The following is a 17,221-nucleotide window of genomic DNA, read 5'->3' on the forward strand; positions in this document are numbered from 1 at the left end:
AGGCCATAACATAATTAGTTAAAAACTGCATCAGTGAGTTTTACCGCGGTAGCGTTAAGGGCACCATGTCGCAGAAAATCCAGCGTCGGGTGTGTCTAGTCGAGCGTCGTTTGAGGAATATTTATTCCAAACGCTGCATACCGAAACACGCCGGCCCTCCATATAGCGCAAGGAAGTTACTGAACTAATTGAATTTCTCAAAGTAAAATGCGTCAGAAGAATCATAAAGCTCGACTTACACGCAACCTACAGACATGACAGCGTCGGATTGTAATTTGGTTATACGAGGAGGCATAATTGTGTTGCGTGGAAAGTAAAACAGAAACGCCTCTTAACGCGACAGCGTTTTCCAGATGCCGTTTGCGGTCTGACTTAATAGAGGCGGCGCGGCCCTCTTTGTTGCTTGCACATCATCAACAAAAACAAAAACAAAAAAAAAACGACGAAGCTCGTCACCTTGCATTCGCTGCCAGCGTTTCCCGGTAACCAATACGTTTACACATGCTGCAATTGCCTGGAAGCGTGAGAAGCATTCAGATATCTTTGAATGCTATCACGTTCAACTCTTAAAGGTAAAGCATAAGCGTCCTCTAAGTTTTTAGCAGCAAGTATATTACGCACGTCAAGTTTTGTTTCCAATAAGTGTCCGCCTCTTCGAGTAGACCAGCTCATGAGCTAACATTGGGCTATGTGCCAGAGGCAAAATAATAAAAAAGTGAAGTGCTGCCTGGAACACCCTGTATATAATGCTACTCTGCAGTAAACAGACGTTTTAAGATTACCGGTTTACGCGTTTCATCATTCGATATTCCGAATTTGATAGCAGTCATATAGGGTCCTTCATAGTTAGTGTCCCCGGAGTGTCTCAAATCATATGTCACTGATAGTTTTTTTTAACTTGCATGAAGTTGATAGGGCTTACATGAACACTTTCCCAAGCACAGGTTCTGATGACGCTGTACAGTGGAGCATCGGGACCTTTTGCGGGGCTGATTGCTGTTGCCATCTGCCTGCCATGGGCAAAGACCAGGGTGAATTTTGTTTTTGCCTTCTTTCGTCAAATCGTATCTCTACTCCCGAATCTCCGCGACGTGCATTTCCGAGATAACGATATATTGTGCGTAGCAAATTGTCCTTCATCAATCGAATCTACTATGTGGCTAGAATTAGACATGTGTTTCATGCGTGCAGAGCATGTTTCATGCGTATGGAAATAGGAGACATTGACGACTGTCAGCGGCGACGCAGTATTACGATCAAAAGTTACGAACTCTGTCGATCGGTTAACATTTTCTCAGCTGACCGCTCTTTGACGTAAACCCATAGTCTTTGAAATCTGTGGTGCTTTTTCACGAACCTCTTTGACGTCAATTTGGTCACTGGGTATGGGCCATTGGGGTAGTCTGCTTCTCTTCAGTTAACCTCTCTGTATCTAATGTGGGTCACTGGCTATGTGCGATTGGGTATGTGCTGCTCTTCAATGAAAAAAAATATATATATATTAAGAGCTTGTCCTGTGCTTGGCGGAATCGAACCCGGCCTGTATACATGTATTCACACAATATTGTCTGAAAATGAGCACTATGCCCGCAATTCGCGGTGACGCCGCCGATGTGTAGACGCCGCCGATGTGTAGACGCCGCTGCGTGTCCGGAGAGAAATGCGAAAGGAGCCCGGCTGGACACATGCCTTGCACAAAAGCAATTTCTGCGGCGGCAGCATGCGTGTCGCTACGTTTCTGCGGTGCTAATCGCATTGATGGCCACATTCGTCGTGGCGTGAGTTCTGTTGGAAGTTTTCATATTCATATTTATTTCTTGTAGCATAGAGTGCGCCACAATACTGACTATGAACCTTTCGTATTTACAACATGAAGAAAATTAGCGCAGGCATAGGAGCGTCCATCGTCAACATTTCAAAAAGTCTACCGCAATTCTCTTAAGTCTAAGTGCTAAGGTTCAACGTGCATGAATATAGAGAGGCGCCTTGCCAGTTTTTTGGAACATCGCCCAAGCTTCTATCCTTGAAAAATAGATGCACATCATGCTTATTTTAATATTTCTTCCATTTATTCGCGTACTTCTGCAGAATGAATGTTTGTGGAAAATAATTACTGCATATTGTAGTCTTAAGCAACAAGTGAATCGCTCCATAACCTCGACCTATTTATTAATTTGTCAAATGACTGCAGGGTACCGCAGCTGCTACTTCTATAGTGTTCGCGCTCGTATTGTGGCAGACAGTGGGCAGGACCCTGTCTGGAGCAGAACCACCGAGGATGAACACCACGCTGCTTCGCTGCCCTCAAAACACCACACGTGGTGCCTTAATCTTCAATGTGGGGCGCAGTCCCACTGAGCGCGCGTGGACCAAGAATCTCACCAGCATCAGGCACAGTGCGTACAAAGATAGGTCAGTTCCGCACCTCACGATAGCAGATTTTTTTCATTTTGACCTCATGATGCAACTGGAGACCGTGGACGATATAAAATATTAAGTGTTATTATTCTCATTTTAAACATCATTACAGCATGCGAAAGCATTGAACATGAGTTGAAAACCTGTTGCGTTAGTTCAGAAAAGCATGCGGGAAAAGGCATGATAGCATTTTTTTTTTCTTTTTCTCTTTTTGCAGCATGCACGAAGATTCATTCCTGCTCTACTACCTGTCTTCCTACTGGGTTTCCCTCATCGCCTTTGTAGCTACAGTTTTGCTGAGTCTCGTGTTCAGTTTCATTCTGGGTGAGAAAAACGAGTGCTTATTTTTACCCCGGACACCTTTATCTTGACTTCACTACAAATATAGACACTATGCAACAAGAATACTCTGTTTAAAACAAATACCATTTCATCTACTTGACATCCATTAACCACACGATTAATACCGATGGCTTACGTATTGTACACATAAAGCATGCCGACATTTTGCACCGAAATGCCAGAATTAGTTAGAATAGACTTGATTAGAGACTGCTCAGTTCACCAGAAAATATGCTGCTTTTATAACACCTTTGCAAGGCATGCATAAATTTAAAAGAATAAGAACATCACTATGGCAATTCTACCCACCGGACAATACATTTTGCGTGGTGAGCGCCAAATTGCAGGTCTGTGGTTACTGTTAGCCACAGTTTCTCTGGCAGGGGAAGAGCAATGCAGGCTCCACATTCGCACCAGAAAGATAATAGCTAAACAGAAATAATGAAACCAAGGCTTTGCATTTTGCAACACCTGTGAAACGCTTAGACGAAATACGTTGATGTTATTTAGGGTTTCGAAATATATAAACTCATTTACTAAATCAAGCGAGACTACTTCCTATTTACAAGTTTGAAGTGATGTCACCAGCGCAATGTTGTCTGAAAATACCAGGTAGCAATAATTCACAACTCAATCAGCAAATGGTCAGCGCGTCACAGTAAATGAGTCCACAGGGTTGTTTTAACAAAGGTAAGCAAGATAGCGAATATCGTTGGTGTGACAGCACGGAGAAAAAGGCTCGCGACCAATTGGCATAAGTGAAAGCACAAGTTACTGCCATATTTCCATGGCCAAACTTCATCATTCTGGCACTTCACAATCTATTGGGAATTTGCTGTTTGGTAGCCGCTTTGAACGTATGCGAATATCATTATGGCAAACAGCAGTTTCAAGTAGAGCACACCGGTTGCATGTGCTGTTAGTGCATTTGTACCCGGCTGTCTTCTGCAAAAATGACTGAGCGCGAAAGTAGTGGAAGCACTGCACCAACAAAATTTAAGATAATTGCGATACTCTTCTATAACACTCGATACGAAAACATTCGATGGACGGCATTGTACGTTGAATGAGACTTGAGCTAATCGAAACAAGATTCTGTCTTCTTAGCTGGCAACCCTGGCCGAGTAATTTATTCATGCCCATAGATCCCATCTTAAAACCGGTTCCACGAGACTGGTTGCTTTTATGTACGCCAAACAAGGCTACATAGTGCTGTGTAAATGTTCAAGGAAAAATTACTTTTAAGGTTCACGTGCGTGAGTGCTATGTATGCCGTCGAACAGAACATTTCAGTGCCTACCCTGAGGTTGACGTTCCGGAGGTCAACGCGAAGGCAGCACCTCAAGAGTGAATATCATGCGAGAATGCCGTCACACATTATGTCTAGCCTTCTTACTGCACGGGTGATCGTGCTTGTTTTATCCATTGGTGTAAATATTTTCGCCGCACCGTATATGAAGGCCCTCTGTAGCAGAAAGTCAAATTGAACATGTCCCGCCAACAAAATCATTGCTACAGAAAAAGATTTATAATTCTTATAATTTAATACATGGTCTCAAGTAGTTACCCACAATAATAATGTGACTGCTTCACATACAACTTAGGAGCTATACATCGAGGTACACTTCCAATCGCCTTAACGAATCGCCATTAGAAGAGCGTCAGGAACGGCGTGGCTCCTGGTCATAGGGGCGCGATAAAAGCATGTTTGTTGAACAGACGTGGTGGCATGTTGAAAAGGTTCCAGTTAACTGTTCTCGCAAATTTTGTAAAAGTGTTTAGCCTTTAGTTTCCGGACACAAGTTCGCCCACAATAAACCAGTTTGTTTATTGTGCTTCGTTGAAGAGTCCTAAAATATTTGTCCCGGTGTTTGTTCCTTGCTTCCTTCCTGCCCGTGCGTTTTTTAATGTCACCACTGGTGTCAAAAGAAGGCTAATCGAACCGGTCACATTTTGGACCTTACCTAGCGTTGTCTCCTATTTTTTGTTACTTCTTAAACAAATATATTTTTGTTATTTAATAGAGAGCGACCTCGTCTACGCCTGATGCTTTGCACGCAAAAATTCAAGACAGCGCACGGCATAATCTGCGATACATAGTCTCCTTCATCCGTGGGATAGTACACGCTTCCCTCAATACCACGAAATACTTGTCCTTGACGAACACATAAGATAAGGTTTTTGGAACAGTGCAGGGCCTTTCAACTCATTATCAGAGGCATCCTCATGGCCTGAAATTTGATGGGTAGCAGATAGCCTTTATATGTGATTTGCTTCATTTAAATGGTTTATATGCGACATAGGATGAAGTTCGCTACACATAGTTGTGCAACCTAGAGGAGGCCATATCGCATAAATGTGCACGGCAATATTCAAAAGTGTAGGGCTTCACCGCAGTTGACAAATACGCATGACAGTTGAAGCAAAACTGGTCATTTTGTGTTTAGCTTCATTCGCCATTGTACACGCGTAGTCAAAACGCTCGGTTACACTCAGTACGCCCTGAAATGTTCAGTGAGATAAGCCTGCCTTTTTGTTTAGTCAAGCCACCAGTTTAGTCTTGCTCACTAACACATCTCTCTCTTAAAATAATGTTATCTCCATCCATCTCGCTCTTTGTTCCCTTACTGCTTTGCCAATGCTAAATACTGGGCCAGAATGTTTATTCTGGCTAGCTTTGTACCACCTAATTGCACTAGCTTTTCCATCCTAATGTAAGTCTCTTTGTGCTTTCTTTTTTTCCCATATTCCAGGTGACAAGCGAGAGCCGGAAGGAAACCTGCATCTTTATAGCCCTGTCTTTATTCGGCTATGGAGGAGACTCGGCCTTCTCACAAAGGTACACCGCCATTCCAGTAATATCTCTTTCCAAATAGCGTCGCATGTTCTCCCGCGGATTGTTACTCAATGATGGCTCCAGCAAAGAAAATGTTCTTGCTGGGCGGCTCAGGAACCTTGGGTTTACAATGTAATTATACCACAACTGACTGCGAGAATCGTATCTTGAGTTATCGTGAAGCGATATTAATTATGAGTATAAAGATACCTGGTTTGATAAAGTGCGATTAAGAAATCAGAAAACTGCAAATGTGTAATATTTGAATGTTTAATATTTGTTTATAATGCTTAATATTTATTTGAAATATTTAAAGGAATTTTTCTCGCTAAAACAGAGGAAGCAATCACAAACACTCACGCACAAGCAGACACACATATGCGCTAACGCCACATATCCACGCTCACCCAAATACCTTGGCATTCGGAACCTCACACTGACGTAAGCAAGCTGCGGTTTAGTGATGTTTAGTGATCTCATTTATTATTCTTTTAACTAATAATAATGACAATTCATAATAAACGTGCCTCGAAAGTCAAGCCCATGTAAAAAATCAAGCAGTGTCTATACGTGGGCTAGTTGGTCCCGCATAAGCAAAGCATTTAATGACGCTTAAGGAGAGAGACAACAGGAGTAAAACTAGAGAGGTGCCACTTATTTATCTTTATTTAGAGACACAAGCTTGTTCTTTATGGCAATTCTCTTGACACAGAAAACGTAATCACCACAGCTCACACCAGTATACCAAGCACACATAATTGATACATGAGCTGTACTTATTCAAAATGGTGTGAACCGGGCCAATAATTTAAGAAGACCGTTTCTAATATAAAAAGGCACAGATGTCAGGCATGCACAGTTTTCACCGTTCTCTCTGATTTTGTGTATGCCTGTGATACGTCCCGCTGCGTTTTTTTTTCATATTGTCACATAGTAGCGACGATGAAGAAGGCAGCAAAACTGTGAACAACAGAACAAGCATTTTATTGGGCGAACTTGCACCCGCAAAAACAGGCTACACTCAATAAACAACGATAGCGGCGAACAAACTCGGAGATCGTCGAAAATCTTATCAGCGGGTCAAGCCCCTCCGTTTTTATACATCAGTAGTGGAATGTTCCAGAATAATCGCTAGGACGTGCGTGTCTTCCACAAAGTTCTACACTATTCGCGTCGCGCATGCATGCAATCACATTACACAAGGTTCAGTGACATACACCGGATGATATCGTCGATAACATTCCAGAAACTTCCGATACATGCTGGTGCGTCCTGCGCTGTGCGATAACATTTGTTAGGCGGTGACAAGCGGTCACCCGGAAATGATAAGCAATTACACGTGTCAACACCCCCCTTTCAAAAAGCATCGACCCGATGCTGCCAACAAACGAATTAAATACACCCGTAGCAAATAGAAAAAGAAAACAAGGAAGTTCGTCAGCGTGCGTAAAAGGGCTTAAGACGCACCACGTGGACCACTTCAGATCGTGCGCGGCGCCACTGTCAATGCGGAATGCCGTCTCGCACGACCTCATAGTCCAGTTCGCCAATACTCGGACGATGTCGTAGCGTCCGAAATAGCGTCGCAGTATTTCTCTCTGAGTCCTCGTCGGCGTATCGGGGTCCAAACCCAAACACGGTCCCAGGGCTGGTGCTCGAGGTAGCGTCGTCTCAGGTTGTAGTGTCGGCTGTTGGTACGCTGCTGGTTCTTGATCTGTAGGTGGGCGAGGTGTCGGGCTTCTTCGGTGCGCTGGAGATAGGTAGCGACGTCAAGATTCTCTTCGTCGGTGACGTGCGGCAGCATGGCGTCGAGAGTCGTCATCGGGTTGCTGCCGTACACCAGCTTGAGCGGCGTGATCTGTGTTGTTTCTTGCACCGCCACGTTGTAAGCAAAGGTTACTTACGGCAGGACCGCGCCCCAAGTCTTGTGATTGACGTCGACGTGCATTGCTAGCATGTCGGCGAGCGTCTTGTTCAGGCGCTCCGTGAGGCCATTCGTCTGCGGATGGTAGGCAGTTCTCCTCGTGTGGCTTGTGTGGCTGTATTGCAGAATGGCTTGGGTGAGCTCTGCTGTAAAGGCCGTTGCTCTGTCGGAGATGAGGGTTTCTGGGGTCCCATGTCGCAGCAGGATGTTCTCGAGGAAAAATTTTGCCACTTCGGCTACGCTGCCTTTCGGTGGAGCGTTAGTTTCAGCGAAGCGGGTGAGATAGTCCTTCGCCCCGACGATCCACTTATTTCCTGATGTTGATGTCGGAAACAGTCCCAACAGATGCATCCCGATCTGCTGAAATAGCCGGCAAGGAGGTTTGATCGGCTGTAATAATCCTGCCGGCCTTGTCGGTAGTGTTCTGCGTTGCTGCCAGTCTCGGCATGTCTTGGCGTAACGGGCGACGTCGGCGGTCAGACGCGGCCAGTAATACCTTTCCTGTATCCTCGACAGCGTCCAGGATAATCCGAGGTGCCCAGCGATTGGATCGTCATGTAGGGCGTGCAGTACTTCTGGACGCAGCGCTGAGGGAACAAGAAGGTAGTTGGAGTGGACTGGTGAGAAGTGCTTCACGATCAGGTTATTTTGTAGCTTGAACAAAGACAATACGCGGGTAAATGCCCTAAGCCTAACGTCGGTTTTCCTTTCCAAATACTAGACGAGGCATTTTAGCTCCGGGTCTGCTTATTGCTGTTTATTGAAATGTTACGCGCTCATTATTCGGAAGAAGGCGTCGTCGTCCTCGTAGTCTTGCGGCGGGCTATCGAAGGGGGTACGTGATAGGCAGTCGGCGTCAGATCGTTTTTGCCTGGACTTGTAGATTACCTTGACATCATATTCTTGCAGTCTGAGGCTCCACCGCGCCAGCCGTCCTAAAGGGTCCTTTAAGTTAGCTAGCCAACACAACGCGTGATGGTCGCTGACGACTTTGAATGGCCTGCCATTTAAGTAAGGGCGGAATTTTGCTGTAGCCCACATGATGGCGAGGCATTCCTTTTCAGTCGTAGAACAATTGACTTAATAGTATAAGATGTCACCCGCTCAAGTCCATCTTTCCTCTGAATCAAGACGGCACCGAGGCCAAGGCTACTGGCGTCAGCGTGGATTTTGGTATCAGCGTCTTCGTCGAAGTGTGCAAGTACCGGCTGTGACTGCATGCGTCGTTTTACTACTTGAAATGCGTCAGCCTGCGCCATTTGCCACTTGAACTCGACATCAGAGTTGGTTAGATACGTTAGCGGTTTAGTGATGCGTGAAAAGACCTTGACAAAGCGCCTGTAGTAGGCGCACATGCCAATGAATCTACGGACTGCCTTCTTGTCGATGGGCTGTGGGAACTTTGCGATGACAGCAGTCTTCTGCGGTTTGGTGCGTACTCCAGATTTGGTGATGTCGTGGCCTAGGAACAGAAGCTCATCGTAAGCTATGCGGCACTTTCCCGACTTCAGAGTGAGCCCTGATGTCTTGATGGCCTCTAATACTGTGATCGTCGAAATTTCCAGCGGAGACGACGACATCATCCAAGTAAACAGGACAGGTCTGTCACTTCAATCCTGCTAAAACTGTGTCCATCACGTGCTGAAACGTTGCAGGCGCCGAGCACAGTCCAAATGGCATAACCTTCAACTCATAGAGGTCTGGTGTAATGAAGGCGGTCTTTTTGCGATCTCTGTCGTCGACTTCCATTTGCCAGTAGCCAGACTTCAGATCCAACGACGAGAAGTATTTTGCATTGCAGAGCCGATCTAATGCGTCGTCTATCCGTGGTAGGGATTATACATCCTTCTTTGTGAGTTTGTTCAGCCGACAAAAATCGACGGAAAAACGTAAAGTTTCGTCCTTTTTCTTCACCAAGACAGTAGGGGATGCCCACGGGCTTTTCGACGGGCTTGTAGCATACCTTCGTCCCTTTCCTTACGCACGACGCTCGTAAAGGTCCGCAGTAAGGCGCTACGGAACAGGTCCCCCATTGTCAGGGTCGACTCCCGGTTGTAAAACCACGTCCTGGCGGCGTCTTATAAGGCGAAGGATACATGCCGCAACTTGTCGTCGGAGTGCCAGTTGTTGAAAGTCGCGATTCATTCACATGTCTCGAGCCAGGTTTCCGGATCCTCAGACAATGATTTATGAAAGCTTGGTGCGTCCCGAGGTTGTTGCAGCAGAATGGGGTACGCTGGGGCAACCATTGGAGTTCCTGACTTGGGCTTGATCCATCCGGCCTTTACGGGAAGAGGTCCGTATTCCGGTCGCAATCTTTGCTGCCTACGGATCGTTCCCTGGTCGTTAGCGACGTTGGTGTTGTCGTCGTGTTTCGGGCTTGGATCGCGGCTTTGCGGGGGCGTTCGGTGCATGAACGCGCTAGCACCTCCACCAGATTTCACGGAGTAGTGACGGCGACGAAGGCAGCAAAACTGTGAATAACGGAACTAGCGTTTTATTGTGCGAACTTGTGCCCTCAAAAGCAGGCTACACTCAAAGAACAACGATAGCGGTGAACACACTCGGCGATCGTCGAAACTCTGATCAGTGGGTCAAGCGCGTCCGCTTTTATACATCAGTCGTCGAATGTTTCAGAGTAATTGCTGGGGCCCACGTGTCTTCGACGAAGTTCTCCACTATTCGCGTCGCGCATGCATGCAATCACATTACACAAGGTTCGGTGGCAGACAGCGGTTGGAACCGTCGATAATATTCCAGAAACTTCCGATAGATGCAGGCGCCTCCTGCGCTGTGCGATAACATTTGTTAGGCAGTGACATGCGGTCACCCGGAAAAGATAAACAAGTACACTGGCCAATATTGACACGTGTACTTGTTTATCTTTCCCGTGTGACCGCTTTTGCACCGGCTAAGAAAGGTTAAAAGCATCTATGGAAGTTTCTCGGGTGTTATCGATGTTATTTCTAATGTCTGTTCCCATCAAACATTGCGTAATCTGATTGTATCCAGGAAGTGAATAGTTTAGTACTTTCTGAAAGACACGCGACCTCCACCGATGACTCTAAAACCTTCGCTGAGTCGTATATAAAAGCAGACGCGCTTGTCCTACAGATCAAATTTTCACCGTTCGCCGATTGCTATCACCGATATTGTAGTTTGAGTGTAACTTGTTTTTGTGGGCACAGGTTTGCTGAATAAGTGTTTCTTCATTCACTGTTTTTCGACTGTTCTTTTCATCTTCACTACGACGTGACCATATCCCATCCCGAGATACTCTTTCTTACGGAAATGCGGACAGAAGCTGCATTCATTGCAGTGCATAGCTGAAGGTTCTCATGCTAACTTTAATCGGTGGACTTGTGCCCTCTTGCTAAATCACTGGGTGACCTGTTAAATGAACTTTTATTTATTTGTATGCCAATTTCATGGAAACATTGGCACACATAGTGGGGTACTATGAATAATACGAATAATAACTGAAATAAAATTGCAAATACAGCTACAATAATTTACTATAAAAGTGCGATCAAGGTCAATTACTTCTTTGAACAATATAGATAAAATAGCACAGAAAATGTTTAGCGGACCTAAAATTTAACAGAAAAGACATTACAAGAAGGACACTGCATTGTTATGCATTGGTGTTTGAAAGCGACAAAGGGGAATGCAACTGTAACAATTCACTTGGTGAGGTTCGAACATAAAGCAGCACGCACGACACAAAGTTATCAATAAGTAGGATGTAAAGTGTCTTCATCATAGCTAGGGAAAATTAAAATGAAAATACCAGAAATGCACTCTTTCAACTTGATGACGGGCTTCGTAGTGCAAGCTTCCTTTATTTGTAGCGCGTCAGACACTACAAAGCTCGCAAGAGCTGACAACGTTAGGGCAGTTCATCATAAATCTTGTCACGGTTTACTGCCCGTCAAGAACAGAGCAAGAACATTACGAGTGGTAATACTAACTTTTATTGGGCGAAATGTGCCCGCAAAGCAAGTGACTTTGAAAGGACAACGAAAGCCGCCAGCAAGTCGGCGGTGGTCAGGAATCGGATCAGCGAGCCAAGCGGGTTGGTTTTTTATACATGAGTTATCGAAGGTTCCGGAGAAATCGCTGGTGCCAGCGTGTCTTACGGAAAGTACTGCGTAATCCGCATCGCGCATACATGAAAATGAGATTACAGAATGTGCGGTGACCATAGGCAGCTGATAGAACCGACGATAACATTCCAGAAACTTCCTATACACGGAGGCGCGTCCTGCACTGTGTAATTGAATTAGGAAGGAACAGCGCCAACTAAGACGATCACAAGAGGGAGAACGACACAGGACAAGCGCCAACTTCATCTATCTTTATTCACCGTAAAAATCAGCAAATATAAGGAAAATCACAGACATGCGCACAATGACCATAATGCATCATCTGCCAAACGGTTCTAGATAGGACATTTCGCTTTTGAGGAGGGTCACAGAAGTACCAATAACACAGTTTTTTCCTCTTTTCATTATATGGAATGCTTCCAAAACCTCACGTGCCTTTGTTTCTCTGCTTCTGCGAAGAATCTTTATCTCTCCGAACCGTGGTTCACACTTCTTGCAGCACTGGCATTGTTTTCGTGGCGAATATTCTGCCGCTCGGTCACACGCAGTGCAAGTTGCACAATGTTGCGAAAGATGCGCACCTCCTTCTTTCTGCGACCGCACATGTTCAGCTTCACGGTCATTCACGCATCTACCCGTTTGGCCCACATAGGTTTTCCCGCAGGTCAAAGGTATTTCATATACCCCACCGGTGTAGCACAAGAAAAACTAGCTACGAAGCCGGAAGTGGTTCCGCATCTACATATGATAGCCCACAGTATGAAAAAGGTGGCAAACAGACACGGTGTCCCAGTCGTGTTCTCGGCTCCTCGAAAACAAGTACAGCTCTGCGCCCTCGTCGCGAGCGAGGGTAGGAGGAGCAGCTGCACCAAAAAAACATGGAAAACAGTTTGTAAAGTCCTTCTATGCGTCCTTCTCAATGATCTTGTTCAGTCGATGATGATCAACACAGAAACGTAGGGTTCCGTCATTTGTCTTCGCCAAGACTACAGGAGATGCCCACGACCTGTTGCCTTATGTCTTCACATTCTGGCGTCGAAACTCAATGAGGGGTCTGGCGGATTGGTCGACCGCACTCCTTCGTTATAGTGCGATGCCTTGCAACTGGTTTTTGTCGAATCCTCGATGACGTCGTAAAGCCGTCTTTGTATCGTCGGAGAAGACTTATTATCTGTTGCTCCTTACTAATGGGGATACTTGAATCTCTGTCGTAGTCTGGCTTGGAAACTATGGTGGTCGGAGTAGAGGCGGCAGAATTCAAGAGGATAAACGCATTCCTGGTTTCCAAAATGTCTTCGATTTATGCCGTCGCTGTGCTGTTGTTGGCGACCCTTTACTCCTGGCTGAAGCTGATCAGCATCACTTTCGATTTTCTTCTGTGCAGTTGACCGATCCCTCTTGCTACGCAAATTTAATGGTCAAGCAGTGAACGTTGGTCGCCTTCGATGACGCCTTCTATGCATGTGAGTGCGTCGGTGCCGATGGAAATGACAATACTAGAGCGACGGGGGATGGTCACTTAATCTTCGATCACACTCAAGGCGTGGTGACTACGAGAGCTCTACGGTAGTACCGCGTGATCTTCAGTTAGCGTTATCGACTTCGACTTCACGTCGACGATAGCGCCACGTTGGTTCAGGAAGTCCATTCGGAGAATTACGTCTCGTGAACACTGTTTGAGTATAAGCAAGGTGGCCGGGTATGTTCGGTAATGGACAGTAGTTCTTGCGGTGCAGATTTCGGTCGGTGTTATTAGGTGTCCTCCAAATGTCCGGATTATAGGGCCTTTCCATGCAGACTCAGCATTCTTTAACTGGGCGGCCATAGGGCCAGTAATCATGTAGTTGTCGGTGCCTGTGTCCAATAAGTCCATTATTGCGTGCCCTTCGAGAAGCACGTCCACGTTGCTGGTTGTTTGCCTTGCGTTGCAGTTGAGTCTTGGCGTCGGATCCCTGCTGCGTCGTGTTTACCTGTGACTGGAACGACGGGTCATCAGTTATCCTTTTGTTGACGTATTAATTACTTCTAGGCTTCGTCAGGATGACAGCGTCTTGTTCATAGGTCGTCCAAATAGTCTCTTCGGCATCTTCGTCGCTATAGCAGTATATTCGTCAGTTCCGCGAACAGCAACCGCGCCTCCGTCAGATGCTGCTTTTAGTTTTCCGGATATGGGCTGACGTACCGGTGCCGTGCTGGGCCTATGTGTAGTGGCGAAGCGACGTGACGGTCGTCGAGGGCTTCATTGAGTGGTGGCGAGGTAGTCGGCGATATCGCAAAGGCGTTCACCTTGCTGCCTACGCGGAGCGCTGACAGCGAACCTTCGTAGTCCCATTTCGTAGTCAGGGCACCGGCGGTAGACGTGGTCCGTATCTTCGAAGTGATAGCAGAGCGGTTGATTGTCGGGGACGTGCCGAACGTCGTTCTGCTTTGGAAGGCTGTGCAGAGTAACCGTCGGACGTGCTGCCAGCCGGTGCGGTGGACGACGGAACTGCGGTGTTGTGGGTCCCTGAATCGGCCGCGGAGGGGTAACCATGGCGACGGGCGATGGCGGCAAATGTCATCGCTTCTACATGGGGTTGCGGTGATTGGCGCTACAACTGAGGAACTACAAGTCAGTGATGTAGTTCTTGCTTGACCATGTCAGTGACCAAGGCCACCTGAGGTTGGGATAAAGGCAATAGCCCGCACAGTTCTTCGCCCAGAATGGTCCTGATGGTCTCTTGGAGGTCGGAGCCCAGTGCTTGGAATGCGCCCTGCGGCGTTGGCACCTGGTGGTTATACTGCCTGGTGCGCATTTCCAGAGTTTTCTCAATCGTCGATGCCTCTGTCGAAGACTGAGCTGTGGTTTTGCCGTGTTACGGATAAGTCCGGCGAAAAGATATTACTTCACACCGTGCATCAGGAAGCACAGTCTTTTCCACAGACATGTCCGATTGGGCTGGCGGAACGCGCGGATCTTCTCTTCCCTGTAGATCGCTGTACTCTCGCTTCGGAGCTTCGCACGAGATTGCAGCACCACTTCAGCCCTTTCTTTGCGGACGACACTCGTGAAGTTTTTCAAGGAGCTGATGTGGAAGAGGTTCCACGTTGTTAGAGTTGACTCGAGATTCTCAAACCACGTCTTCGCGGCGCCTTGCAAGCAGAAGTAAACGTGGTGCAGCTTGTTGTCCTAGCTTTAGCTTTTGAACGTAGCCACTCTTGCATACGCTTCCAGCCATATATCCCGATCTTCAAATGACGATGCGCAGAAGGTCGGTGGTTCTCCGGGCTGCTGCAACATGATCGGTCTAGGTGGAACTGAAGCTGCCATCGTTGCTGCTGTCGTGGCCCTGCAGTTTCTAGTCATCTCGGGAAAATGCCTGTGCTCGAGGGGCATGTTTAAAAGCCAGAGGCCACTTTGTCGTGTCCTCGGGTTTAGGGCTTGGATCGCCGCTTTGCGGGGGTGTTCGGTAGATGAACGCACAAGCACAACTAAATGTCACGTTGTCATGACCGTTAACAACGCAGCAGGAAAGCTGTTAATGGCGAAACAAACTTTTATTGGGCGAGCTGGTGCCCAGAAAGACAAGTGACAATGAAACCATAACATAAGCAGCGAGCACAGTCGGCAATTGTCGGAAACCTGATCAGCCAATGAAGTTCGCGGACTTTTAAATATGTGCCACCGAAGATTCCAACAAAGTGCTGGTGCCCACGTGTCTTCCGGAATATACTGCACGATTTGGGCAGCGCATACATGCAAATCAGAATACACAATGTTCGGCGACAACAGACAGCGAATAGAGCCATTTATCAGTCCAGAAGCTTCCGATACATGCAGGCGCGTCCTGCGTTGAGCGAGAACATTTGTTAGACGTTGAAACGCAGTCACCCGATGAAAGATAAATAAGTACACGTTTCGGTGTCTTAAGTAAATTGTGAGGTATTACGCGACCAAACCACTTTCTGATTATGAGGCGCGCCGTAGTGGAGAACACTGGAAATTTCGACCAGCTGGGGTTCGTTAACGTGCACCTAAATCTAAGTACACGAGTGTTTTTGCATTTCACCCCCTTCGAAATGCGGCCGCCGTGGGTGGGATTTGATCCCGCGGTTTCAGTGTTTTATTTGCATGTGATGTGCACATTTAATAATGTTTCTGATACGCACATCTGCTGCACATTATTGGGAACATGCGTAAATTTCAACCGTAGCTCCCATTGCTCGTCGCAAAGTTTTACGCAGGTGTCGATGTCTTTCGAAGATCACTTCGCCTCCTCCGTCTGGGACCTCTTTGCTTAACCTGGGCTCAAGAATTGTTGGGAAATAATGGTGACAAGAAACCAAGGAATAGTGGGAGAAAAAAGAATTTATCACGGCATGGCCATTAATTCCATTCATCGTTCGTTTGTCTGCCAGAAAGTGGCGTGAAGTCGGCGAGGAGTTTTGTGGAGCGTTGAGTTCTCTAAGCTGAGTACTTGTACAACTTTGCCAAACTACTGACTACGTTGTTTCAAAAACTGAATAAACATGCCTGCTTAGACTGGTAGTCCATTTGTGTTTGATGTAGTTGTCACACAGGGAAGCTGTGTTTGAGTACATCTACTCCTCCTGTCTGGTTTTTTGTCGGTCGCTCTCTTGCCGTGTAAAATGGGCCGATCGCGGCGGCAGTATAAAAGTAAACTGCGCCAATGCCGTAAATTGTGCAACCAAAGGTGAGTACTAGATGGGCTTATCTTTACAATGGAGCACAATATGTGTCCTAGCAGTATTCTTAATACGTGCATTAATCCTTAAGCGACGCTAGGTAAACTTTTCACATACACCAAATATATACTAAAGATAACATAACAATGGAGAATTGAACAAAAAAAAAGCTAACTTACGTAGTGAAGTGCAATATACCATGAACACACTTCACAAGAGCATTCACATTACACTCAAAGAAGCATGAAATGATCCCGCATAAATGTAGAAAGGACAATTCGCAAAATTTGTCACATAAAACACTACAGCATAACGAGAGGTAACATTCTTTCAATAAAGGCGAATCTTAACTGAAGTGGCCATAGTTCACATTCGGACATAAAGTCAGCTCTCATAGATAAAATTAATAATTATACTCAAAGCATGGGCACTACTGTGGTTTGTAACCGTGTATGACTTGCTGACGGTGCTATCCTAATAACACTATGGAGAGCATATCCACCTAGCTTGCTTTCCCCTTTCTCCAAGTTTGGCTGCTGTGTCAAACTGAGTAGGCGCAGTAGGAAGTCCCCCACAAAGCAGCTGTGGCGTGGAAATCAATGGCGCGGCAGATTTCGTGGTGCTTTGAAATGTTCAAGCGTTCAAAGGACAGCGCTGTGCTCCAATCACCTCCTTACGCAACCCACAATGATTGCTATAGCACTCGCAAAACACAGCAGTGTACTCCAAGCCATCATGGCGTCACTCTCCTATCATGAAGTCGAGGAAGTTGTGTCTGCATTTAGGTGGAAGATTTAAACAGCTGCACAATCTTAATGTAAAATTTGATCACACGCATCATGTGTCTTTTTCATTCGCATTTCGCTGCGGACATTCATAAAGCTTCGCCTAATGTTGATTCCGACAAGT

The 17,221-nt window shown here is 46.3% G+C and overlaps 1 protein-coding gene across 1 annotated transcript in view; it reads left to right on the forward strand.

Moving 5' to 3' along the window:
• The first annotated feature begins 897 nt into the window (after window positions 1–897).
• LOC126529663 (uncharacterized) overlaps window positions 898–17,221 on the forward strand; it is a 31,125-nt gene continuing 14,801 nt past the window's right edge. The window contains exons 1-4 of the mRNA XM_050177176.3: window positions 898–1,031; window positions 2,192–2,412; window positions 2,636–2,742; window positions 5,514–5,599. Coding sequence (XP_050033133.2) covers window positions 951–1,031; window positions 2,192–2,412; window positions 2,636–2,742; window positions 5,514–5,599 — 495 coding nt within the window. The 5' untranslated portion in view covers window positions 898–950. The remainder of the gene's footprint in view (window positions 1,032–2,191; window positions 2,413–2,635; window positions 2,743–5,513; window positions 5,600–17,221) is intronic.

This window comes from Dermacentor andersoni, chromosome 9 (assembly GCF_023375885.2).
Source record: "Dermacentor andersoni chromosome 9, qqDerAnde1_hic_scaffold, whole genome shotgun sequence".
NCBI lineage: Eukaryota > Metazoa > Arthropoda > Arachnida > Ixodida > Ixodidae > Dermacentor > Dermacentor andersoni.